Source organism: Pangasianodon hypophthalmus, chromosome 14 (genome assembly GCF_027358585.1).
Source record: "Pangasianodon hypophthalmus isolate fPanHyp1 chromosome 14, fPanHyp1.pri, whole genome shotgun sequence".
Taxonomy (NCBI): domain Eukaryota; kingdom Metazoa; phylum Chordata; class Actinopteri; order Siluriformes; family Pangasiidae; genus Pangasianodon; species Pangasianodon hypophthalmus.
Genome location: NC_069723.1, coordinates 3,087,851 through 3,114,929, shown reverse-complemented (window position 1 = coordinate 3,114,929; position 27,079 = coordinate 3,087,851). Strand labels below are relative to the sequence as shown.

Sequence of the window (27,079 nt, the reverse complement as noted above, 5' to 3'; positions counted from 1 at the left end):
GATGAGGATGCATTTCGTTTGAAATGTAACCCTTTTCCTATCCTGAACTATAACTATACCCTCACCACTGTAACTTTTTAATACAAACCAATTAATGTGAATTGTTTCAAGTGTAAGAAGGAAAATCCACCCTACTTGCATTTAATCTTTATAATTATCATGGTATTCGAGATCACTTAACGGTTTCCTACATTACCCACAATGCCGTTTGACTACCTTCTGATAGCGGTGGAATTTAGCTCTTGCTTCAACTCTGCCTAAAGACAGCGATACATACATCGGCGCTTTACTCCCTTACTTGAAAGCTTCGACTTTTAAGCTAACACCGCCGTCACTACCATTGCAGTCATCATCTCCTAGATCTCTAGCTAGCCGTGCTGCCACTCTGCCGTTCATAGCTAGAGTCCAACTTTTCATATGAATTCTTTAGAATATGTAAAGGCAGTTTTCTCGTTGTCTCTCGAGTGTAAAAGGTTGCTTCCTTTACTTGGTATATAAGTCTTGTGTAGCATAGAGAGTGTGTTATCAATGTTGTGGGTGTGTGAGAGTGATATATAGGGGATCTTTTCAGCAATCTGATGTTCAAAATGTGTGTGTGTGTGTGTGTGTGCATCTGAGGGAGGAAGGAGTGTGTGATGTATAGTTGATATGAAGCGTATGAGTGGGCTCTCTGATCACAGAGAAGTGCTGAGGGAGCAAGATGAAGCACAGAGGAGGTGAGAGAACCATCCGCTTCCTTCTCCTTATACTGCAATTTGTTTCTTCCTCCCCCACTCGCTCCCTCGCTCCCTTCCTCTCTCTCTCTCTCTCTCTCTCTTTCTCTTTCTCTCTCTGTGGCTCTTTCTCTTGACTCTCTCTCAGTTGAGTGATGGCGTGGAGGTTTCAATATAACTGCAAAGTAGGACTCTGGTCTCCGATGGTAAAACATCAATGCAAAAGAATCACAGTCAAGCTGTTCCACAGTTCACACATCTGCCACTCAATCTCAGAAGCAGCAGTCGAGAGGTTTAACAAACAAAGCTATATCTCGCCTGGCATGCAGCATCGAGTGAAATATTAACTCAGAGTTGAGTTACGTGCATGTCGTGAGGATTTAATACTGAAAATGCAGATCTCTGATGAAAATACAGACTCGAGAAGCGCTAAGCAGAGACTTATGTACACGAGGCATGTCTCAATTACGCCTGATTCTGACCTTAAACTTAAAAACCTTTAATTTTACGTTGATATCAGCTGGAGTGAGGAGCAACACCATCATCTCTCAGTTTGAAAATAACCACAATATGTCACAATGAAGTTTATGCTTTGGTCTATTGATACATTCAAAAAACTAGTGAAGCCAATATTAAATACATAACTATCACTATCACTTTAAATGGACGGACAGAGGACATCAGAGAAGACAGTCAGAGACCGAAAGTCCTGTCAGCTTATTCTTCATAACATAGGAACGTCTTCTTTATAGTAAACAACACACTGAATTAAAAAAAAAAACATTGGATTTTATTATTTATTAATTTGACAACTGCAAAATAGCGAATTAAAGCCATGATAGAAATTGTCTACATCCCACACACACACAAGTACATGACCTTGATTTAGTATCTCATGGCTTCATTAGTTTGTGCACACACGAAATGTTGGAGAATGATATTAAAAAAAAAAAAAGTAAGTCCAATAATAGAGTGTGCTGGATCAAGTGCTATTTTAGAAGATGTCATATAATAAGGATGCAAGTCATATTGTTGAATTAAACACAATGTTGCAGTGATTAATGTGATAAATACAAGTAGCACTATTCATGCAACAGTATATCGGTAATATACTAGACTCCTTATTTCTGCTTATTAGATTTATTTCAGTGCTTCCTAGCTTTTCATTCATCTAGTCGTTTTTATTTTTCGTTTTTTGAAATTCTCTCATTATCAGAAATAAAGGCAAGTGCTTATCTTTCGAGGCGATGGTCTAGACGCTATTAAAAAAAAAAAAAAAAAAAACATTTTGGAAACTCAAAAACAACCTGCCAACCTTGGCCCATAGAGTTACAGAACTAATATATATGATTATGATTTTGGGAGTTTGTTTATGGAGTACTGCAAAAAAGATTTTTTTTTTACTACTCCTATTTTTTAAATAGATTTAACACATTTTTCACTAGAGACCAAACAGTCTTCCCTATGCCACCTAGATAACAGCAGGACTATGATTATAATTATGATTTCCCTGGATGGTGATGCATCATGATAAGCACATAATCTGTTCTTCTATCTCCAGCAGTCGTCTTCCCTTCAGTCTGTAGCGATAATTCACTAAGCGTCTCTGGCCGTGCCTTAGACCTATTAACGTCTGGAACATTAGAGCGTGTGTCCATAATTTTTGTAAATTGTGCAGGCTTGGACATTTTTTAACATTTCCCACAGGAGAATAGCAGTAGCAGCAGGAAGGGTGCCATCCTGGGTTTGTTTTATGTTGCTTCCAGCAAAATAATTATGCACGCATGCGTTGATTCTAATTTCTACAGTATTTTTTTTTATGCTTAATATAATCAAAATCTTCATTGATGTGTGATACATAATATTTGATTAGATTTTCATGATATTGTACTAATAAGTCCAATATGGACTGGAGCAGGAATCTCTAGTCTTCTTTCTTTAGTCATGGCATGGCATATAATTGCAGTTTCCTGTTTTTCCTGCTCTCTTGCTCAATCACACCTGATTCAATTCAAAGTTATATGGTGTGTTAATTGTAATATGATATTTTATGACATCTCTGCCAGGATGTGCTGCTAGTAATCTGACTCAGTGGCAATAAATACAGGCAATAACAATGTCGAAGACACTAGTCTATAATGAACATAAGAGCTAGGAAGTGTCTAGCTATGTAGTTCAATGTCTCTCGGAGTTGTAAATCTGATAGTCCTTACTCTACGCTAAGGTAGTTTCCAGTTGCATGAGCTCAACCCGTTGGGTTTTGTGGGTAGCTTATTAGAGTTAACAGTAGTGCAATCCCTGTGCTCATGTTCCACAACTTTTTTTGAGGAGAGTACAGCTCATCTCTCAAAGCACAGCCTTGGGAGAGGCATCCTTATCTGAGATACTCCCTTATTGGTGCCAGCTCAGGAACGGCGCCAAGAAAGCAGTAAGAGGAAAGTCGTTGCATCCCTCTCTCTCCTTCAGCGACAAGCCAGATCTTTGTTTTGACCTTCACAGAGCAGAGTTGTTGCCTCTGTGCCTCAAATCTGCACCTTTTTGACCATGACAGGTTCTGGGTTTTTTTGTTTCTTTGATTGAGTGTTTTTTGTTGTTATTGTTGTTGTTTTTTGTCACTATTACTGTTTTTCAGTTCATCATCTCATTAGTGTGCCTTTTCTAGATCCAAGTGTGTTAATCCAAGTGTGTTAAAGCACTTAGAGCTTCAGGTTATGGGGTTCAAAGGAACTCAACCACATTAAAAATAATGGCGTACAGGTTTTTGGGGGGATGAGTGGGCAGGTCTGGAGCAGACAATGGGCAGTTTGTAGTGGTATTGGCTGGATTTGCATGGGTGGGTAGACAGGTTAGGAGCAGGCAATGGGCAGATTGGGGTGGTAGTGGCTGGGTTTGCATGGGTGAGTGGGCAGGTTTGGAGCAGGCAGTGGGCAGTTTGTGGTGGTAGTGGTTGGGTTTGCATGGGTGGGTGGACAGATTTGAAGCACGGACTGGGCAGATTGGGGTGGTAGTGGCTAGGTTTGCATGGGGGGTGGGCAGGTTTGGAGCAGGGAATGTGCAGATTGGGGTGGTAACAGCTGGGTTTGGAGGAGGGCAGGTTTGAAGCTGGCTGGGATTGGAGAGGGGCTGGCATTTTTGGAGCAGGCAATGAGCAGATTGAGGTGGTAGTGTCAGGGTTTGGAGGGGTGGGTGAGCAGATTTGGGCCAGACAATGAGCAGATTGGGGAAGTAGTGGCTGGGTTTGGAGGGGTGGGTGGGCAGGATTGGAGCAGACAGTTGGCACATTGGGGTGGTACTGGCTGGGTTTGGCACAGTTGGTGTGGAGTGGGTGTGGAGCTTGGCTTGAATCACGCAAGTTCTTAGCTGGACTCTGGAAGGCTGTGTTTTCTCAGTCAATAAAGGAACTAGGACAAGACGGGGGGGAGGGGGGGACTCCTCTGGGGTTCAAACTCTTGAGATGTCTTCTTCCACTGACCCTTTCTCTCAGTCAGCAGTTGCTTCTGCTTCTTTTTCTTCTTCTACTCATTAGTGTGGTTCAAGATTTCCTCCACCTCTCCATCTCTCCATCTGTGATTCTCTGTCCCTGTCTCTCTTGCTCTGCTTCTCTTCTCTATCTTCTCTCACTACCTATGTCTCGCTCTCTGCTCTCTCTGTCTCCCCTTCCATCTCTCTCTCCTTCCCCCAGGCAAGGCCTTGGGCGTCCAGCACACACATCCGTCACTGCAGGAAGCTAGCTGTCAGACAGAGAGAGAAAGATTGGTTAGCTGTTGTTTAGAGCTAATGTCGATCGTGCAGACAGGCCCTGGTGAAAAGCCCTCGTTAGTCAGCAGTAAAGCAATGGGAGAATGGCAGTCAGAGCGAAGGAGCATAAATAGAGAGAGTGAGAAAGATGACCAGACCTCAAAACATTTACAGCATCAGGTATGTGGCTAGCCACAAACAAGATGAAGCTCAGGTTCATTCGATTGGATTTCCGCCTTCGAGCAGCATGTAGTAATCAGAGTGCCCTACTGCAGAGTTAAACAATTTTTAGAGCAAAAGTTGCTCTCCCTGATGTATTGTGAGGGTCTTCATACACACTCCTTCTTTGTCTGTCTGTTTCTTTCTCTTTTCCCGTCAGATTGATCTTTGCAGCAGCACTTTTTATAAAAATCAATACAGAGGAGCTGAAAATATGTCATGTTAGGGACTTACTTGTCTACTTCATGTCATTTTGTCCTGTACATGACATTTTTGTCATATACTGCAGCTTTATATTATTTAATTTTTAATCTCACCTAGTTGTCAAGGATCATGAGTTGTACATCTCCTGAAGGATAGTATAAGAGTTTGTAAATTGTTTCACCGGTCACAGTCGTAGATCGTGGTAGACCTAAAGGTTATTATCAAGTGTATATCATGTATTATGTATGGTTTGCTTTGTTCCTGAGACTGAAATGAACATTTTTAAAAATGAGCAAACAGATTCTGGCATTCCCACGCTGTATCACCCCATGTCAATCCCATGTCTATCTCTCTCTGCCCAGGTGTTATGTAGATGACAAGGTGTCCAAAGTGGCCTGGCTTAACCGCTCCAACATCATCTTCGCCAGCGAGGACAAGTGGTCCCTGGACCCTCGTGTGGACCTTGTGACAAAGGGTCAGCTTGAGTACAGCCTGCGCATTCAGAAGGTGGATGTATATGATGAAGGGCCCTATACCTGCTCGATCCAGACCAAGCAGCAGTCCAAGACCTCCCAGGTTTACCTTATTGTACAAGGTGAGCTTAGATCACGAGCTAGGGATTTGGGTGATTGACACCCTGTCAGTTCGCTGACAGCTCAGATGCACTTGTCATTGCACTTCTGTGGTCTTAATACCTCAAAACCAACCACCTCGGGCAAGGACTTGCCTTACAGTCATCAAGGACTCTGTCTTCCAGCCTGTCAAACAGACGGAGATTTAAATACCTGTTTGGGAAGGATGGGGACGAGTGGCAAAAAGTTGGGTCATGGCTGGATGATTCCGTGATCTGATGATGGAGTAGTGGCATTTTTGACACGACTGCATTATAGCCATGCACTAAGTAAATAAGTTCAGTGTCAGTCTTCATGTGTGATGGCAAAACATTCAAATATGCATTATTAAAGGTAGTCAAAGGTGATGGCTGTGGAATTACATGGTTTGCACTGAGTGAAATACAGCAAATACGTATCATTTGTTGGGGAATTTATCCAGCGTTCGCTTATTTCATTATTCTATTCTATAATTATCCTAGTGCTGGAAGGCAACACTGATTGAGCTTATTAGCCATTCTGCCCTTAACCTCAACCTTTTGTGCAGGTTTATCATCAGTATGAATGTGTAGCATTGGTAGGAAAATAATCTCGAAGGCTGCTTATAGATGATGTGTTTTCAATTTGGGCTCTCGTCAAGGCAACATATATTCAGAAAACAGTTTTTTTGGAAGCAGTCTTGAAAAAATATCAACATATCAGCACTATGTGGATGCAACCCTGCTAGTCCTGGCTTAATGCTAATGTTATAATGAATAATTAAAGTCCTGAGTTTATTTTTGAGTTATTCCCTATTTAGACTTAGGGATTCATTTTACATGGGGAGGTGGGGTAATGCATTTATTACCAGAGAATTTCTTTGATTTTAGTTCCATCCAAATCCATCATGTCCGTTTTTTATGGACTGTGCATTCAAGATTATACTGTATTTGACTTTCTATAAAATGAGTAGCAGAAATAACCCCAGGTAATATGTTTCCCAACTCAATCCCCATTTCCATGTTTGTCTTTTCTTGAGGGAGAAGAGATTTTGTGGTATGGAGACACTCCAGGAAGCGGAGAGATACTCCAGTGAAATCTACATTTGCATTACCTCACTTATCCATGTAAAGCTAATCCAATCTGAATGGAGCTTTATTCTCCATTTTGAGTTGTGTGCAGGAAGCTAATGTCTGCTATCGCACACATCTACCCTTTAACAAACCGCTAATAGGCTGTCTCTCTTACTGATGCCGATACTGCTAAGCAGCAGAAAGAATCTATAAGAACAATTTGTGCAGTCCTTAAATCCATACAGTCAGCGCTAATGCTTTAACCATTCATTTGTATTGTTTTTAAGTGCTCTCAACTTGCTGTGCCTTTTGCTTTGGGATTCACATTCATTTCACATTGATTAGACCCAGTTTTTATACGCTTTGGAGTTGATTTAGTTTTTTCATTATTGTGAAAGAATTAATGGTCATGCTCAGAATTTGGGCCACAAAAGACACAAAAGAAGAAGAGAAATGTTGGAATAATTACAAATATATGAAATCTTTCTTTTGGGTAATTGCTTCCATATGAACAATATTAAAGACCCGTTCAAATATCTTTCGTTTAAGAAAATGTTTGCTTAGACAAAAAGCCAATATTTGTTTAGACATTTGTTCAGGTATATTGCTCCAACCCCAGGTTTTCTTTTTTTTGCAGCTGCTACAGAAGTTGCTTTGGAAGCCTTTAGTGCGTTTGCCCTTGGTATGCATTGTTTTTATTCTTGCGTGTCTGGGCAGGTTGAAATGTTTTTGGCAATGCGCTGAAGAGATTTATGCCTGCTACCTCTAGGGAGGCTGAAAAGTGACCGATCTCATTTCCTTAGAAGGAATGTGTTCATTATCCCTTTTGTCTTGTATCGTATAGCATTTTGTTCCTCAAAACCATAACTCCTTGCACAATTAAGAGCAATTCTGTTGCACTTGCAAATTTCCCTGGCTACACGGCATAAAATAAATGAATGTATGGCAATGTAGACAAAAAAAAAAAAAAAACAAGGCGCCTGGCAAAACAAAGAGTGTGTGAGTGCCATTCATCCTCAGCGACAAACTAATAGTGAGTTCAGTGTTATTCTGTTGCTGTGCCATTTATTGTGAAAATTGAGTAAAGGAGAGATTTTTACCAATTTCGAAAGGGGAATTTTAGACCACGCACAGGTTGTTGGAAGTATCACAATCCAGGGCAGACATCACATCACTAAATTCTGAAATCCGAATGGTTTGGACCTTTAAAAAAAAAAAAAAATCTGCAAAAGTTTCTGCTACAGTAGGAAGCCCTTCAGGCTTTAGATGCAACCGATTTATTGAATTGTGTGATTTCTGGTCCCCAGAGAACCATTTCAGCACACTCTCAGCTAGTTTGGACTGTAAGATGGAGTTTGTCAAGACACTGGTTGTCTTAATGCATGAATCACTGTGATCTCAGCAAGGCAAACCTCAAATCTATTTTTCCACAGGCCAAAGCTACAGATTTTTGCCAGCACCGTATGGGTTCTCCACAGGCTTTTTTTTAACCATCGAGTACAGCTCGACGTGTTTTCTTCTACGCCTCAAAGTCACTGCCTACCAAGCTGGAGGGTGTCTAGCTCACCCACTGTTCTGCCTTATGGCAATGTGTGTATTCTTCCTGTGATGGTGTAATCAGATCTAATCTGAGGGTGCGACTGGCCTCATCAAGCAGCATGGTGAAGCATCGGTTAAAAATGATTTATATGCAAATGAATGAAAAGGATTGGTAGAGACATACCAGGTAAAGGCTGAGAACCTCTAGTTCTCATGAAGTATAGCTTCATAACAGTTCAGATTACTTTGTTTGGAGGCATTAGTTATAGTTACAGTATGTGCTCAGCAGTTAAGCAGGAAAACAATGCAAAAATAATGTTAAAATCCTAAATAAAATTGAATTTATCTGGTATTAAAAGGTTGTGGTAAGGTCATGGGTGGATTTATCATTTGTACCTTGTCTTAAAATTCATTTGAATAAAATGTAAAATGCACAGAAACATTATTATCAGGTTGAAATCACTCTAATAGACCAGCCAGTTCTGACATTTAATATTCTCAGGCTCAGTTTCCTCAGAACCTACTTCTTGCAGTCATGCCCTCAGTGACCAGCCCGACACTGGAGATCCATTTAAATGCAAAGTTTTTGAATAGAGTGTTCATTGAATTTCATGGCTAATAAAGCCAAGATTGCACAAAGGTATGATTTGTTTAAAAAAAAAAAAAACACTGCTGTAGTAGGTGTGATCAACTCTATTGCCAAAATATGTTCCCGATTCCAGAAGTGATACCTCATGCAGACGCTATGTTTCATATGTTTCATGTATCTTTCAAAATAATAGAACTTCAGCCCTTTACAGCGTAGATCTCAAGTTAGTGCACCCTATGCAACCACTGAAGATGCTGATTCATGTTCAAGTCCTGGGCAGCATTGTGAGTAAACATCTCCATCTGCACTCCATTGACACTAGTGCCAGACATAGTGAGGTGACATCTCCTGTTACCTTGTTATTGAATATCTACCAGACTGAACAACTGATTCCCACCAAAATTCCCACCTGTTACTCTGAATATCTTGAGATCCTCAGTAAGGCATGTGCTGCCCCTTGTAACAGACCCTATGACCATACCATTGACCTCTTGCCTAACACTGCTCCCCCAAGATCACACATTTATTCCTTATCCCCTCCTGAGAACATGGAAGAGAGCATTGGAAGAGTGTAGCTAAAGCCCTTCAACAAAGCTACCTACAGGCCATCTGCATCAAGAGGGTTTGGCAGATGTCTTCTTTGTCCATAAAAAGGAAGGAGGCCATTAGTCATATCATAACTATCAGATCACTCATATTTCGTTATGCATTATCCTTTGTTCCTTCTGCCCTTGAACAACTAAAACCAGCTCTCATATTCTTGAAACTAGAACATATAATCTGAATTAAATCTGAAAAAGGGGATGAATGGAGAAATGCCACTACATCAGGTCACTATGAGTATTTAGTAATGCTGCATGGCCTGGTCAACATCCCTTCCATTGACGTACACTGTATGGCCAAAGGTATGTAGACACCTGACCAGTCACACTCATATGTGCTTGTTGAACATCCCATTCCTGATTTAGTCCCCCACTGCAGTTATAATAAGCTCCACTCTTCTGGGAAGGCTTTCTACTAGATTTTGGAGCGTGGTTGTGGGGATTTGTGTTCATTCAGCCACAAGAGTATTAGTGAGGTCAGGCATTGATGTTGGGTGAGGAGGCCTGGGGTGCAGTTGGCATTCCAGTTCATTCCAAAGGTGTTCAGTGGGGTTGAGGTCAGGGCTCTGTGCAGTTCTTCTACTCCAAACTTGGCAAACCATGTCTTCATGGAGCTCGCTTTGGGCACATGGGCATTGTGATGCTGGAACAAGTTTGGGTCTCTTGGTTCCTGTGAAGGCCAATCATAATGCCTGTGGCTGTGGCTGTGATGGTCAGGTGTGATGGTCAGGTGTCCACATACTGTTGGTCACATAATGTACTTAGGACTTTCTCAGTACCATATCATATATTCAAGATGTTACTGTTATCCATAAAAATGTTCTCTCTCTCAGCATGGTTTAATACCATCCTCTCTTTAAAGAGACCAAACATGTACTATTTGTATAATGGACAAATCATTGAACATTACAGTATTCACTATTGCTGAGCCATTTGCTATGTTTTTATGTCTGCAGCCTTAAACTCACCTATGCTGTGTAACTGGGTATTTCATCCAAATACACTTTCCCTTAGTTTTAATACACACTCCATTTCTCTTTTCGAGATCTCCATTATCTTCTCATTGCATACATGATGCACATAGATGATCATTTCTTATCCCAAAGTAATTAGAAGTGCACAGCATGGAGCTGGATAATTAATAAGCCAATTATGACCTGTGTGACCCATTTGCTATACACTCCTTTCCTTTGCATTCCTTTTGATGAGTATTTTGAAGAATAACTGTCTGCTGCATCCAAATTAAGCATTTCTACTCCTCACAGTGCAAATTATCGTGCTCACAAACCATCTAAAATTGCGCTCTGTGAGCAGGGAGACCAATCAAAGTTGAGTGGTTCTGAGAGTTCGGATTAATCACAGGAGTCCACAAGTGTCATAGAGACAGATCTTTCGAGTTTTTGTTGCAAATTGTGCATATCTATCTTTTTAAAAAGTTTGCAAGAAATGCCTGATTCATGGCTGGGAGTATCATGCTGTTCATCTGGAACCGAGAAGCAGTAATGCGAGGAACTTGGAGGCTGCATAATTCAATCACATGACCAACATTAACATAAGTCGAACAACATGGAAGGATATTGAGAGTGATTGTAGGAATGAAGAGCTAAATGTCATTAATAATTAATCAGTGGTTTGTGAATACATATGATCCGGTCTTCTTAAATAAGCCAGGATTACACTGCCCGAGTTCCGCATGAAGCAAATGATTGTTGATGAAATTTTTTAAATTGTGTGTATAAAAAGCGGCTTGTCATGTTAGCCAGAAACTGCGAAAACCATAAACTCCATAAATTCTTCTTTCCTGTGATGGAAAACTTAGTTATAGCCATACCTCTGAAAATGCTGAGCCAGGAGATTCTTTCCATAAATGGTACGTAAATGTCTCCCTACAGAAAACTTTACCACATCAACCGTTACACGGGTTTTTTTAATCCAATTTTGTGAAGCGTCCACCATACAAATCACCGTGTTAGTTGTTACTATAGAAACAATAATGTGTTTGAAAAAGCTATTTTTCCAGAAAATTAATCAACACTATCTGACCAGAATCTTGGTTATAACTTGGTTATAATCTGCTGGTCCTATGAGCATATAGAGGGATGTAATGGTGCCATTAAATAATCATTAAGTTTACAGTGTCTGCTAGTACTCGCTTGAAAATGTAATTTCCTGACTACAGTGTGGAGGCAGAGGAAATGTTCTCGTAATTACATGTGATCTAGTATATTTCAACCCCCCTCTGTGATTACACAGGAGTGGGATTAGACATGACGCCAATATTAATAAGGTGCCTACCTAATTCACTACCTGAATCACTCAACCTTTTTCCTACAAATTGCATCCCATTCATGACAGATCGAGGTGTGTTTTGATGTCTCAAAAGAGCATGAAGTAAGTGATTGCAGACGTTCATAATTCTGCCACATTTAGCCTCATTGTTTAGCATTTCTGATCCACAAAGACATTTTACCTACAACAAGTCCAATTTCTTTTCATTATAATAATATTATGTATGCTTTTGAGTGTGACCTTTGCATCTCTGGGCCTGTGGGTATTGGTTGAGATTTCTGTATAATGTTTGTTATAACTGACAAATGGAAATAGAAATACACAAAGCGTTCGCGTGAGAGGTTGGTGAGTAATGTGGCATTAGCGGCAGTGGGATGGACGTACTCGATGGCTTTGTCTCATTACCGGTTTCTGAAGCATTGCAACATGCAATTACTCTGTCTCTTCCTTGCTTGCTCGCTCCCTCCCTCCCTCGCTCTCACTCTCTCAGACTCTGAAGTCCTTTCATGAAGCCACACAGTGGGTTATTAAATATTTATGGCTTCTGTATTTATCCCCAAAGCACAATGTGCTGGTATTTAGTGGGGAAGCGTGAAGAACTGTGCAGGGGAAGAAGTGTATGTGGGTGTCTTTGTGCTCAAATGTGAAGTAAAGGTAAAGACCAAATTGCCTTGACCTTTACCAGTTATCCCAGGACAGATGCAACCTTTTGGCCCTGGTGCCACTGATAGAAGAAGAGAGAGATCAAAAAGGATGGAGGGGAGAAAGCACAATCAGGGCTGGAAAAAGATATCAAAGTGGTAATCCAGAACTCTGGATTGATGGTGCCACCACCAGTCTTGCCTGGTTTAAGCATTCCCTCCGGATTGCATCATTAGTACCCACTGTACCTGCTGTGACGAGGAGAACATCGCTCTCATCAAACCGCTGGCTCTCACTTCCTGCTTCACTATCGCTACCGGAATTGTCTGCTTCCTTTGAAGCCAGTACCCCTGTAGAATCCCTTGATGTTTTAATGATAGAAATAATCTAGCATTCTGTTTTCTCCCCGGGCCGACCAGGACGAAAACGTGGCGAAAAAGAGCCTCTTCTTTTCATCTTTTTTATGCTCTGCCAACATGAAGCTCATGCATTTAAATGGCGCAATCCTGTAGCGCTTCCAGGTGTGGACAGGCCGTACATTGGAGAAGAGCCCATCAGTCCAAGGGCAAAAGTATTGCAATGTCCAGACAGCCTTAAAGTACTGCGAGAACATTGGCTTTGAAGAACGACCTAGTGTCTGACAGCAAGCGTGCAGACGTCTGGACACCTGTTCATGGACGCTGGGCTTCTGAAAAAGCTTGGACAGACGTTTTCAGTAAAGTGAACTAGGAATGTACGGATTTTTACCAGGATAATAGCCTTTCATCATGGATTACAATAAAAAACCATATGTTTACGTGTACCAGGTTTTAGATTCTGCGTGATTCCAGTGGTCTTGTAAGATTATTACTTATGAGATCCCAATAATATATTGTTAGAATTCTGTGCCATAAGATTTTCTCTATGTCTGATTAAATGATGAAGATCCTCTAATGATAGACCTGTGATTAAAGGAAAGTACTATATTCTGATTATGTCCTCAATCAGCGGAATCCAGACTCATGCAGAAACCAGTTTCTCATAACACAAAAACATTCTTGAAAGTGAGCTTGAGGTAATTTTATTGTCATGACCAAACAATTCTTCGACAATGTGCGATTTTTGACAGTACCAAAAATCATACAGTGTAATCCCAGCTTTATTCGTCTGCATTGTAACTAAAGGCGGATGATCCGGATGGAATGCACATCATCCATTCTAGCGTGTAACACAGCTAGCTAACTAGCAAATAAGATTCATATGTTGTCTGTCAGATCACTTTAAGTAAACCAGGTAAATTTAACCATGGAAACGACTATCTGTTCTTCCACAAACACAAAACCTGTAAGATGTCGCTATGGCCAGATTCTGGAAAATAGCCAAAATTGATGAAAAATTGAGTTTTTCTGACAATAATATACTACGACATCTTTAAAAAAAACATAAATCAGCACAAGAATCAGAAATTATTTTCCCAGCTATGTTAGCATGAACCGAGATCAGTAGAGTGAATAGACAATGATAAGGGTCATATTAATCAGGTGATGAGATGTGGATGATGTTGATAATCAAAGTGAGAATTCATTTCCCATTGTAAAATTATAATTCTTTAAAATCTACCAGTGATGTTTTTCCGTTAGTAGATTAGGTTAGGAATACAGAGGTAGCCGCGGTGTCTTTCAGGCGAATTAGGCTACAACCTTTAAATGTATTTTCTCCATTTTTCAGACGTTAAAATGCTAGAACTTTACTTCTGGTTGAGATACACGCAAAAGAGAAATCATAGTTGAAATTGTGCCAGAATTTGACCATGTGAGCAGTTTTCCCAAGCCTCCCCACACCTAAATGACTGTTAATCAGAACAGAAAGGAAATGTTATGTATGAGATGGAACATATTCCTCAATTAGAGCAGTCCGAATGACAGTTGTGAACTTCTCATGAGGCTGTTATCCTATGTATAGATCCACAGGATTCCCATGGGATTATTGAGAATGGTGTATGAGATCCTGCCTTCAATTTGGCCAAAATAAGAAAACTTGGAAGATGTCTGTCCTTATGCTTCCCTCAACTTCACCTGACATGTACTTCTTTAACGTTTAAGTATGCTCGTTAGGCAAGATCTTGCTGCTTCAGTGTCCTGGCTTCTGGTGAAATGAGCTACCACCTTCAGTCTGAAAAAGTCTCTAACTACCTCAGACAAAATCTGTCAGTTTTTAATGAACAGGACTTGAGAGGTAGTTGAGTATTCATGTGCAGGACGTTTATTCATAAAATTCAGAACACAATCCAAATCTCAATGCCAACACATTAACAATGAATGAACGCAGGGAGGCACTAATAACCAGACTAAGGCCAAATCCCCAAAGAGTATTCAAGTCAAGTCAAGGTTCAAAACACAGGAATAGCGATCAAAGGTTGGCAAGACTTCGCAATGAGGCCATGGTTTGCATTGAACAGGAAGGGATCTAAGTAGAATTCAGGGGAGGGAGGACTCTGCTGATGGGGAGGTGTAATGTCCGAAGCTATTGTGACATTGCATTGATTTTCTTTGCATTACTTTTTGTTTTCCTGAACATCTGTGTATTTGTAGTGTATATTAGATTTGAATTTGGTTTTTTACAGAATAGAGTCAGAAGCTTGTACAAAGCAGACTTTCAGGTCATAAATGATTGTTAGATACTTTGTATTACTGCACCTTCAGCTGTTTGGACATTTTGTAAGTTGTTCTAGATAACAGCATCTGCCAGAAGACTAAATGTAAATGTAAATGAAGGGGGCAGCCCTTATCTAGGGCATGCAAATGCCGCCCCAAAAATACTGCCTACTTATACAGCTGCGTCCTGAATGAAATAAAGTGGCTGTCACAATATTTTGAGCTGTCCAGAACAACAATATAATGTGTTGCCTATCTTATTGCTGATTATTGCTTCTGGACAAGGCAGTGTTTTTTGGAAAGGTTTGGAAATCAGAGAGGAGGGAAGTAGACACCAGTATAGATTCAGCTAGATAATTTGGCTGAACAAAGGATTCACTGGAATGGACAGAACTTCAGAGAGGTGGATTGGTGTTGTAGAGATCTACATTGGTGTCTTCCTAATCTAATCACATCATCCATAGTTTTGCCAAGTCTCTCTTTGCCAAGTTATACATGATCCTGACCTTCAATTTAAGCCAATTTTTCTTGCCTGATAGTGGCTTGACTAAGAAGCAGTATTAAATCCAGTGCCACTGTCTCACAATGTCACGTCCACCATGGAAAATTCCCCTCCAGACTGCTAGAGGGCAACATCACACATATCTCAATTGATGTGTTTGGGCACACCTGTGTTGTGTTCCCCATGATTAGTTCTCTCGTTTGTCTCCTTTGTTGCTGAGCATTGTGGTTGTTATGTTGTTGATGACGTGAGTAGCTTAACAGTTCTGTTTAGGTTTCCTAGCCTTGCCTTGTCTTGCCTTTGTCTAGCGTTTTGTCATTGATTTTTCTGGTTTTGCTACTTTCCCTTGTTATTGTTTGTTTGGTTAGCATATTCGTTAATAAATATTATCTGCATTTGCATCCGCCTCCTGGAGAAATTGTTACAGATAGTTTGGATTAACTACAATATGTCACACTGAAATTTAAGCTTTGGCTGAAAATACACTAAAAAAAACTATGGAGCAAATGAGCAACATCAGAAGAGATGCATGTTAAGCAGAGACATGGCCACATTATCTTGTGGACTGAATATTTTATGGAAAAATTATTAATTGACATAAAGTGAGCAAACCATGGGCATGTTTTCTTTACAGGAGAGCGTGTCAAAATGTTGGTGTTTATTATCAGACAAATCAAAGCAGAGAATTTAAAACATGCCCAAATTATGATTTCAGGACTTAGATTTAGTATGGACTACATTCATTTGTTCATATGAGTAACTGTCAGTGCACAACATCAAAAAAAGTGAATTTAATAACCCAAATGGGGAGCCCAGACATTTTTAGGAATGTGCGTAACCCGACTCTGAATACACACAACTTTCCCTACATTAATACTTGATGTAACTTTTGGACTTCAGTCACAGACTCTGAATACACCCTAGAGTGTACACTTGAATGCAATGATCCATGGATACATTGGCATGTCGATATAGCACTCCGTGGGTATAAACATTACCAGAGCTGATCTCTCTGCGGCCAGGCCTCAGTGATAAACATCCACCACTGATTTGGATCCACCACTGAGATGTACATGCAGTATTCATTACCCATCATGCCCTCTTGCTCACTAAAGTGAAGAGATAATGTCCCTCATGACTGCAGAGCGAACCGAGCATTAGTCTCTTTTGATGTTTAGCCCTCATCATGGATAAATATTTATGCCGGTACTTCCCACCCAAAATGACCTTGTGAGCATGGACACATCATTCCCGTTCATTATGATAGCAGTGTAGTGAAGCAGATCATCAGTGTAATGTGATGTTTCTGACACCTCTACTGTTGTAAACACCCTCGCTGTGCTTAGAGACGATTGCTGAATAGTAAGAGGTTAGAGTTGTTACTTTATCTGGGGAAATGGATTGTGACATATTCCCAGTCCCCTGCCTCTTCAACCATGCTTACAAATGAGGATATATTAAGTGATTAGTCAGAGTTAAGTCAGTCAGAGTGAAGGAACCTAAAAGAAACTATTCAAGTCTTCCAGTTTTTTCCCCAAATTTTCCCAAAATAAATCAGCCCAGATCCAGCGAAATAGTTCGAAGGATTAACGTTCGCTGGAAACGAAAGTGTTTCAGAGAGGTGGAATGGTGTTGCAGAGACGTCTTACTATACTAACCAAGTCATCCAGGATTATTCTCAAGATTACCTCAGACCAATCCAACTTTCAAAACTGGTTGCTCCACTACACTATTGGACCTTGAAATCACTATTGGACCACGATGTCAGAAGGCCAGCTTTATATGATACTTAACCAGGATTGAACCAGCAATCACTGTTAAACCTGCAGATATAAATGGGAAGCATAATAATTGACAGTGACTTGGACTGGGAAAGTGGGGGCTCAGCAGTCGAGGCTCTGGGCATTTGACCAGAGTTCAAATTACAAACTGACACTGTTGGGCCATTTTTTTTTATCGTTTTCTTTCACTTTGACAGAAACATCTTTTTTTTACAAGGAAGCAGTGGCCAAGAAGGCAGCACAATAGTCACCAGAAACAATATACGCAAACAGGACATAACAAGTAACACTTAACAGCACTGCAACACAATTAAAACCAGAGCATTCATACTGAAATAACTGCCTTACGAATAACTTCTGGTGAAATCTAATAATCCATTCTAATCCGTAAATTTATCTAATTTCTCAATTCTGGTGTAAATCACTGTAATTGAAAGCCTTTTTCTAGTAACAGAATGCAGAACTGAAAAAAAAAAAAAATACTTTAGCAACTAGTTTTGTAAACATGAACCAGCTCGTTTTCTGACAAGGGCACGGCTTGTATTAAAAAAAAAATAATAATAAAGTTGACGATGAAATTATGTTTTTAAAAAAAGGGACAGAGACATATACAGTTATTCTCCCTGCATTACAATTCAAAACAGATGTTCTAATCATGAAATGCCATTGTGGAAAAAAAAAACACAAAACAACCACTTTGAATTGTTTTATTTATAGCCATAAAGTAATCATTAATCATTTATGATAAATGACTTGGTTAGTTAAGAAGTTTAGAAATTGTAGCTGAATACCTTTGGGTTTAGAGATGATGAGGAATTATGAGTGTAGTGTAATACCGTTTGAATTTTGTGATGCCACGTATTATACAGTGTGTGTGTGTGTGTGTGTGTGTGTGTGTGTGTATCTCTATATACATTTCTAGAATAAATATCAGAAGTGTTTTAGATATTAATGAAATAATGTTCGTTCTTGGTACTCTCTCTCTGTAGGAGAACATGGACTTGTGACATTGTGGACGATGGGAAGGTTGTGGAGGACGTATGTGTGTTCTGGTTCCCATGAGGCTGTTATTGAACCCAGCACTTTTTTCCCCCTATTTGATCAGACCCATCTAATCAAGGGCATGGAGAGGAGACTAATTAAAACCAGACCTCAGATAGAGGATAGCCATAATCAATGTCTGAGTGCTCATCAGATGGGAGGAGAGAAGAAGGGGGAAACCGAGGGGGGGAAAAGGAGAGCAAGAAAAAGAGATTAGGCCACTAATTCCTAAGCACACTTTTGTTGGATAGTACCGATTGCCCTTTTTGAGATTTATCTCTGTCAATGACGGCATTAAACAAATTAAATAGCGCACTAATCAGTGTGAAAATTGGTTACCACTTATCCTTGGTATTGAATACCCTAACTTGTATTTACCTGTTACGTGCTCGGCTTTGTACTAGTTTCGTTCTGTACAAGCTAACTGTATTAGCTACACTCACAGCAGCCATGATAAGGGCCTTGCTCAAGGGCCCAACAGTGGCAGCTTGGCAGTGCTAGGACTTGAACCCCTGACCTTTTGACCAGTAAGTCAGAACCTTAGCCATTGAGCCACCTTCCAACCATTAGTCCTTCCTTCCAAGCTTTCATTTTCTTTGTAATGTCTCTATATAAACAGTAAATGGAAACGAACTGCAGGTTAATTCCCATTAACGCCACGCAAACCCTATTGCAGCTCAGTGTCACGAACGTAAATACGGGCACCTGTTGCTTAGTCGCTTGCTAGTGCGAATGAGCAAATGCGTGCATATGGAGACCCCTGACTTCCACCATATACTGAGCACAAAACACCATGCACACACCATCAGCAAGCCTGAAGAGCTCACAGGGAGACAGATTAATTGTTGAGTATGTACGCGGTGCCAGTGTGCAATGCCATGCCCTCCATCAGTCCTTTCCTGCTGGAACATCTGTTCCACAGCACGGCGTCATGACAACACAACCTGACATCGAACAGCGCGATGGTGTGTTTGAGTGCTCTGGGAAAAGCCAATGTGTGTGTGTTGTGAGGCTGAGAGAAGCACAGTCAAATAGAGAAACAATTAGGCTTCTCGTGAAAAAGGGCCTCGGGGTGGCTGGGTAAAGAGCTCCGAGTCATCGCGGCTCCAGGTCAACTGTTTGTTTCAATCTTTACTGCACACGAGGGGACTGAGGAGTGGAGCTAATGCATAATGCATCGCTAACACACTGTTCAAAAAAAAGAGAGAGAGAGAGACATGACAGAGAGAGAGAGACCAGAACTACACTTAGTAATGACTTCCTCCCTCAAATGTTCTCAGTTGATATTGCTCCAGAGTGCAGCACATGAAACAAAATGATGAAATATAACACAACCGCTCAGCATTCCTGCAATACACTCCGCAGTACACAATACATACCGTATAGTGGTCAGAAGGTTGTTGATTAATTTCCTATAACAGCAGCTCTGACAGTAGTGCAGCTGCAAATCACAAAATATTTAATGCGCTGGTTCTTGTATGCCCATCCCAATGTGTTTATTTTATGTTAATATCTCTTAATATTACTAATCCCTCTATGCTATACATATTTAAACAACAGATGAAAGAGAGAGAGAGAGAGAGAGAGAGAGAGAGAGAGAGAGCATATACCCTTCATGCTGTAACTGACATATTTTGAACTAACGTCTGATTCTCATGATATAATGAAACCTTTGTAGCTTATTGAAGAGTCTGGACATTAAGTATGTGACATAACTAAGTACATTACGGTTTTTATTACCGTCTCCCATATAGGGGACGGGTGAAGTCACTGATATGAAGCTATTGCAGTTATACATGTTTTATCTTTATTACTAGTGTTATTCAATCGCTTTTATGCATGTCATCAACTCGTAATTGCTTCGGCAATAAAGCAGGCATGCGAGAGAGAGAGAGAGAGAGAGAGAGAGAGATGAAAAGATGGTCAGCAGAGGAGACGCTGAAATGAAAAACCAGCAGGAACGACTTGAATATCAGTCTATAATTAATATCTGGTCTTCAGTAGCCTCGAAGATTTAGTTTGTAGTAAAATTCTGAGTTTTCTTGGAGGTTTAAACATCTATCATTGGCATGGTGGTCTATGTTCGCTTTGGTTAACGGTTTCCTACAGTATCCACAATGCTATCAGTGGTGCAGTGCAGCGATGCGGCGGCACTTTAGTCCTTCACCCAGTCCAGGTTACGTCCTCTCACGTCCTCACCTGTACACTCTGCTCAAACAGATCAGCTTCCAAAGATTCAGCTTTCAGGCTAGTACTGCCCTCAACGCCATCATCTCACAGATCGCTAGCTAGCCGTAACTCAGTGTAACTGCGTCAAAATCGCTCCGAGTCTTTGAGTCCAGTGTTCGCACCCATGTCTCGACCACTTCTCCGCTAGATTAATAATGATCAGTGTCGCTGGAAACTAGTGAGCGAGAAATATAATACGATAATAACAAAAATACCGCAACATCCATCATATTAGCAGCAGCATCTCTAAACACATCACGGATATTTAAATATAAACATGCTTAATGTGTGGAATGGGGCAGTTTCCTTTAAGCTTGATTTCATAACCAAATGCTAACTCAAGCTTATGACATCACTGTAACAGTTTGCCTAATATTAGCTAGCTTTCCTGCAGGTTATTCGCTAGTAGGTTTTGATTAAGCTATAAAGTAGCTGACTTATTTTTAGCGAGCTTGCCTAGCAAACTTTGCCGAGGCAAGTAGGTAAGTAAAATCAGGAAGTGAACAAGCAGGAGAGATGGCACGTTATGTCTTCAAGCAAACTATAGGATACACTCATAAAAAAATTGTAAAGCAACACCTATTTCCAGAACGCTCAGCTTGCTATCAAGCCACTATCGGAGATCAAGACATGCCCCTGGGGGCGGGACATTTAAATTGGACTAATTGGACTAGTACAGGATAAGTCATGATGAATTTCTTCCAGATGTTCAATTCAAAATCAGAAAAGGAAAAGGTGGAAAATAGGACAACAAAAACAATCCCAGCTTTAGCGAGATCACCCATTTCCATCTCCATCTTCTCATTATTCCTGTCTGTGTTATTAGCTCCTCAATCACCCAAACCCCCTGAATGTAAATTGAATCTCTCCTGCTTTCTCCAAGGGCCAACGAAAATCAAATATCAGACCCACAGAGTGGCCTATAGTTTTTTGGGGGGATTTCGGTGAATGAATTAATGCCATTTTCTGAAGACACCCATATGTCATGTGTTGAGAATTCGAGGTATTGTGGCAGAATAAGGGTCATACTTTTTCATTATGTAGATAGCTCTGCATATATCGTCTCAATTTTATCTCATTATTTGCTCACCGAATTACAGGCTATGATTGTTTTTTCCAGAAAAGATGAAGGGAAAGGAGTTTGTGCATAAAAAGACGTAAATGTAAAAAAAAAAGTGGGAAAAAAAGCTTAACTATCTACAAAGAAGTGTTAAAGTTAGCATATGGGTAAAGAGGAAATGCTATGCCAGGATCTTCATGGCTGTGTGAGAGTTTGGCTGATGCCTGTTCACAATTTCGCATAAAATATGTGAAGTATTTGGATGGAAAAATAATAACAACTGAGTCAGTGCTATACATGTAGCATCCAAAAGATACATTCTTTTATATAACTGGAGCAAATTTCTAACTGGGCTTTGAATTCGTTTCAGTCAATTCTTTGAATGGACATTTCTGATATTTTTTTTTGTCAATAATTCATCTTGTGTGACCCGGATGAAGCAGGAGGCATTTTGTTTATGCACGAAACTATGTGCATATCCATATTAGACACTTCCTGAATCAAGAAATCAAAAGTGTAACGTTGTTATTATAATGATAGCTAAAGGTACTAAACCATATGTATTTATATAAACATATTCACAATATTTCATTTTCTCATTTCAATTGTATCGCTGTCAGGTTCTAAAGTATCTAACGCTAAATAAAGAAATCAAATCGTAAATGATCTTGAATTATTGTCTGTAAATGCTTACAAAAATATGACCACATGTGGCGCAAACATCTGCGTTCATAGGAAATACAAACCAGAAACTTGTTCATTTTGCGTTAATTTAATCGCTGTTCAGATGCAAAATAGGATAAATGTTAAAAAAAATGTTATTACAGAGAAAATAATCCTGTCTGAACAGGGCTATAGAGTGTTGTGGCGAAAGGTGGTGCTAAAATGGTGGAAAACATATTTCGTTATGCGTTTTAAGCCCTACACTATTTGCAAGAAGTTTTCAAAGACGTGCGATGATTTGCAGAAATTCGGTCTAATGTTTACTCCAGATATTGAGTATAATTCTCAAATTCATAATGGAACAAAGATCCTTCTCCTGATTACTTTTCACACCGTTTCTGCTTTTCACCGAAGTGAATATTTGCACACAGCCGTTACAAGAATATTTCCTCAGGAACATAACATGCACTCGCTGAACAGTTTGTGAACGGCTAATTGGAATCATTTATTTATGTATGCAATCATTTCATTGAAGATTGACCCATGTTTCAATTTAATAAGCCCCAATTTTGTTTTAGCCTTGAGGGTACATTATTTATTCCTGAGAAAAGAGATTCACTTATTGTCGTTCGATCTATTTTTCAGTTTCTCAGTTAAGGGATCCTTCATTATACAGAGATGAAACAAAGCTTATTCATTTTGAATCGCCAGTTCCTCTAAATCAGATTTGATTAATGCAATTTTTTTTGATTGAGTCTCTGTGGGCTGTCTTCTGCTGACACTCATCATTGTGTCTGGTCAGCAGTAGTTCTTGAAGCACTGGCAGAAAAATACAATGGATCCTGACAGTGCAAGTCCCTGTATAACATTCTAGTTGGCTCTGTAAACCAGTGCTATGGAGCAGAAGAAACACAGTAATTATGAAAGAATTATATTCATTTCGCAGATGCTTTTATGCAAAGCTGAGCATTTAAAGGCTAAGGGCTCAACAGTGGCAGCTTGGCGGTACCAGGATTTGAACTCCCAACCTTCCGATCACTAGTTCAGAGCCCTAAAACCTGGGCTGCTGCTGCTACCACTACTACTACCTCAGCAGGAAGATATATAGACAAAAATAAGAAGGTATAAAAACATCTTCAGCATTGACTTTATCCTGGTCAGGGTTATGGTGGACCTGAGAATACAGGGCTGGACATGATACACCCTGGATACTTAATGGGATCAGGTCACACCTTGGGGCAATTTAGCATAGTCCACCTACTGATGTTTTTTGCAAGGTGGGAGGAAACTGGAGAACCCAGAGGAAACCCACGTCAGCATGGGAAGAACATGCGAAACTCCACACGAACAGTAACCCAAGCTCAAGATCAAACCCTGGATCTGTGAGCACGTAGAAGGTGTAGCCTGGAAGATTTGAAAAGAGCTTTGAGAGAAATGGAAGTGGACTGTATAAAATCAGAATACATATAAGATTCATCAAAAGTGATGTACAGAATTTGAACACGGAACAAGTTCTGCTCAAATCTATGCCCTATTCAGTATGTAGCGCACTATTTTTTGGGATCTGCCATTCTGTAGTGGCGAAATCATACTAGAGAAAATGCAGTGTACTCTTTTAATCCCATACTGCCCTGGGATAGATAGTGTACAAATGATGTAACTTAACAGCCATGAAATTCCCACAATGCACTGCATTGTTTGGCTTGATTGCATTGTTTGGTTTGATTCATGCTCGCCCTCACCCCTCTCTGAGGAATACAGCTGGTTACTATGGCAACGTTCCTTCACACTTCTCAGACATTTTTTTTTTTTTTTATGAATCAAAGGAACATATGAATCATTTTGTGAAATCAATTCTATAGTCACGGTTTCTTGACTGTCCTTAGGTTTGATACAGGTTAATAATTGTGTGGATAGCGAGTTAGCTAATGTGTGTGCTTATGAGACGGAGTGAGACGTCTGTGGCAGGCTGATGATCAAACACTTGTAATGGAGTATACGAAATGATTTTCTTCATTCACCAGCTCTGGTCACCTGTGTCAGGGTTTGTCGTGGTGCTCCTGATTTTCCTACTAACATAATTATAAATATAAGGATTATTTTTGCAAAATCTTTTGCAGTCAATGACTGCCTGATGTCTGGAACACATGGACATCACCAAATGCTGAGCTTCCTCCCTTGAGACACTTTGCCAGGCCTCTACTTCAGCCACCTTTAGTTACTGCTTGTTTATGGGTCTTCAATTTTGTCTTCAGTAAGTGAAAAGCATATTCAATTGGGTTGAGGTCAGAACATTCCATTTCCAAGCTCTTGGGTTGTTTTCGTGATACGTTTTGGATCATTATCTATCTATACTGTCCTATCAGTTTTGCAGCATTTGACTGAATCTGAGCAGAAAGTATAGCTCTATACACTTCCAAATTCATCCTGCTACTTCTATCAGCAGTCACATCATCAGTAAACACCAGTGACCAAGTTCCATTGGCAGCCATACAATGCCTATGCCATAACACTGCCTCCACCATGTTTGACAGATAATGTGGTATGTTTTGGATCATGAGCCCTTCCTTTCCTTCTCCATACTCTTCTCCTCCCATAATTCTGGTAAAAGTTAATCTTTCATGAGAACTGGTCAGGTTTTTTTTTTTTTTAGAGGTTTTTAGCAAAGTCTAATGTGGCCTTTCTGTTTTGAGTGTTCCCAGTGGTTTGCATCTTGAGCTTAACCATCTGTATTTACATCCATGAAGGCATCTCTTGATTGTAGACTTGTGACAGTGACAGTGTAGACAGTGATACGCCTACATCCTCCAGAGTGTTCTTGACTTGGCTAGATGTTGTGAAGGGGTTTTTCTTCATCAAGGAAAGAATTCTGCGATCATCCACTTTAGTTGTCTTCCGTGGTCTTCCAGGCCTTTTGGTGTTGCTGAGCTTACCAGTGCATTTCTTCTTTTTAAGAATGTCCCAAATTGTTGAGTTGGCCACTCCTAAAGTTTCTGCTATCTTTCTAATAGGTCTGTTTTGTTTTTTCAGCCTAATGATGGCCTCCTTGGACCACATAATGAGAGTTCCCATGAACAGCTATAAAATGCAAATTTTACACTTGGAATCAACTCCACACCTTTTATCTCCTTAATTTGTCATGAAATGAGGAGAAAACAGGCCACACCTGGCCATTAAACTGCTTATCAGTCAATTGTCCAATTACTTTTGAGCCTGTGAAAATGGAGGTACTATGTAAAAAAAAATGGCTGTAATTCCTAGACAATGAATGCAATATTTTTGTTAAACCCCTTGAATTAAAGCTGAAAGTCTACACTTCAATCACATCTTGATTGCTTCATTTCAAATCCATTGTTTAGGTGTACAGAGGCAAATTTACTGTCCAAATACTTATGGACCTGACTGTATAGATAGATAGATAGATAGATAGATAGATAGATAGATATCAACCAGCAGAGTGGTATAAAAGAATTTCCAAAACATTAGATAAACCGTGGAACATCATCACCAAATACAGAAAATAGAGCACCACAACGACATCACCAAGAACAGGACGTCCCTCCAAAATTTACGAAAGGACAATGGTTTGATGAGACCAATTCCAGTTTGTACTGTAATTCCATAATTCCAAAAGGTATGTTTGGCGCAAAAAAAAAAGCACATCACCAAAAGAACACCATACCCACGGTGAAGCATGGTGGTGGCAGCATCATGCTTTAGGGCTGCTATTCTTCCAGCAAAACTGGGGCTTTTATGAAGATGGAGGGAATCATGAATAGCTACAAATATCAGTTGATTTTAGTGCAAAACCTTCAGGTGTCTGCTAGTAAAGTGAATTTCACCTTTCAGCACAAAAATGACCCAAAGCGTACATCCAAATCAACAAGCTCTTACAATACGATGGGTCTAGAATGTTTTTGCAAGAAAGAGTGAGAAAATATTGCCAAGTCAAGATGTGCCACGCTGTTAGACTCTTAGCCAAAAAGACTGAGTGGTGTAATAAAATCAAAAAGTGCTTCAACAAAGTATGGGTTTAGGGGTGTGCACACGTATACAACTATGTTATTGTAAGGTTTTTTTATTTTTCCTTTCTCCCTAAAAAAGTTTCTGATTGTTTTTCAACTTTATTTTTATACTTTGCAATTTCACTTTAAGGGTAGAGAAAGGATCTGACATGATTTATCTTCGTTTCATTCTTTTACCTGCCATTTTGACAGGGGTGTGTAAACTTTTTATATCCACTGCAGAAGAAGAATGTAAAGAAATCAGAATGTATAGAAGCAAAATGTGTAGAATCATAATGCATAACTCAGAATGTGTAGAATTGGAAGGTTCCAGAACATCTGAGCTCTGGAGTTGTCAGGTCTCCTTCCTGCAGGTGTGGCCTCCATGTGTGTGTGTGTGTGTGTGTGTGTGTGTGTGTGTGTGTGTGTGTGTGGGAGGAATCAATCTCTACTGTGGCAGCTGTGCGAGTGTACACAGACTTGGTGACCCCATGTGACCCTGCACTGATGACATCGCTCTCCATCACACCTCCGCTGTCACTCGGCTTGTCTGTCTGTTTTATTCCTCAGGGGTCAGAATGGGGGGTCAGGTGGGAGGAAACTGTCCTCCTGTCCTCTGTTCCTTCTTTCACTCTCTCTTTACCTCCATGTCTCACTCTCTTATCATCAGTGTCTCATTCTGTCCCGCTCACTTACTCTTTTTCTATGTGTGTCTATCCGTGCCTTACTTCTCTCGCTCTCTCCCTCCAGCCTCCCTCAGCTTCACTTCTCTCTTTAATCACTTTCTTCACCTTCCTTGATTCATTCTCTCTCCCTCTCTCTTTTTACCCCTCTCTTTTCTTTATTCTTTTTTTTATTATCTCTCTAATTCTTTTTTCATTACCTCCCTTAACTCTCAATCTACCTCTGTATTTATTTTCTATCTTCTTCTCTCTCTTTATGTTTCATATATATCCCCTTCTCTCTCC

The 27,079-nt window shown here is 40.1% G+C and overlaps 1 protein-coding gene across 3 annotated transcripts in view; it reads left to right on the top strand.

The window, feature by feature from the left end:
- The window catches only part of lsamp (limbic system associated membrane protein), a 668,261-nt gene that overhangs the window by 602,961 nt on the left and 38,221 nt on the right, over positions 1 to 27,079 (top strand). For all 3 annotated transcript variants that reach the window (XM_034310837.2, XM_053239590.1, XM_026943528.3), the window contains one exon: positions 5,237 to 5,469. In XM_034310837.2, the coding sequence (XP_034166728.1) occupies positions 5,237 to 5,469 (233 nt within the window). The remainder of the gene's footprint in view (positions 1 to 5,236; positions 5,470 to 27,079) is intronic.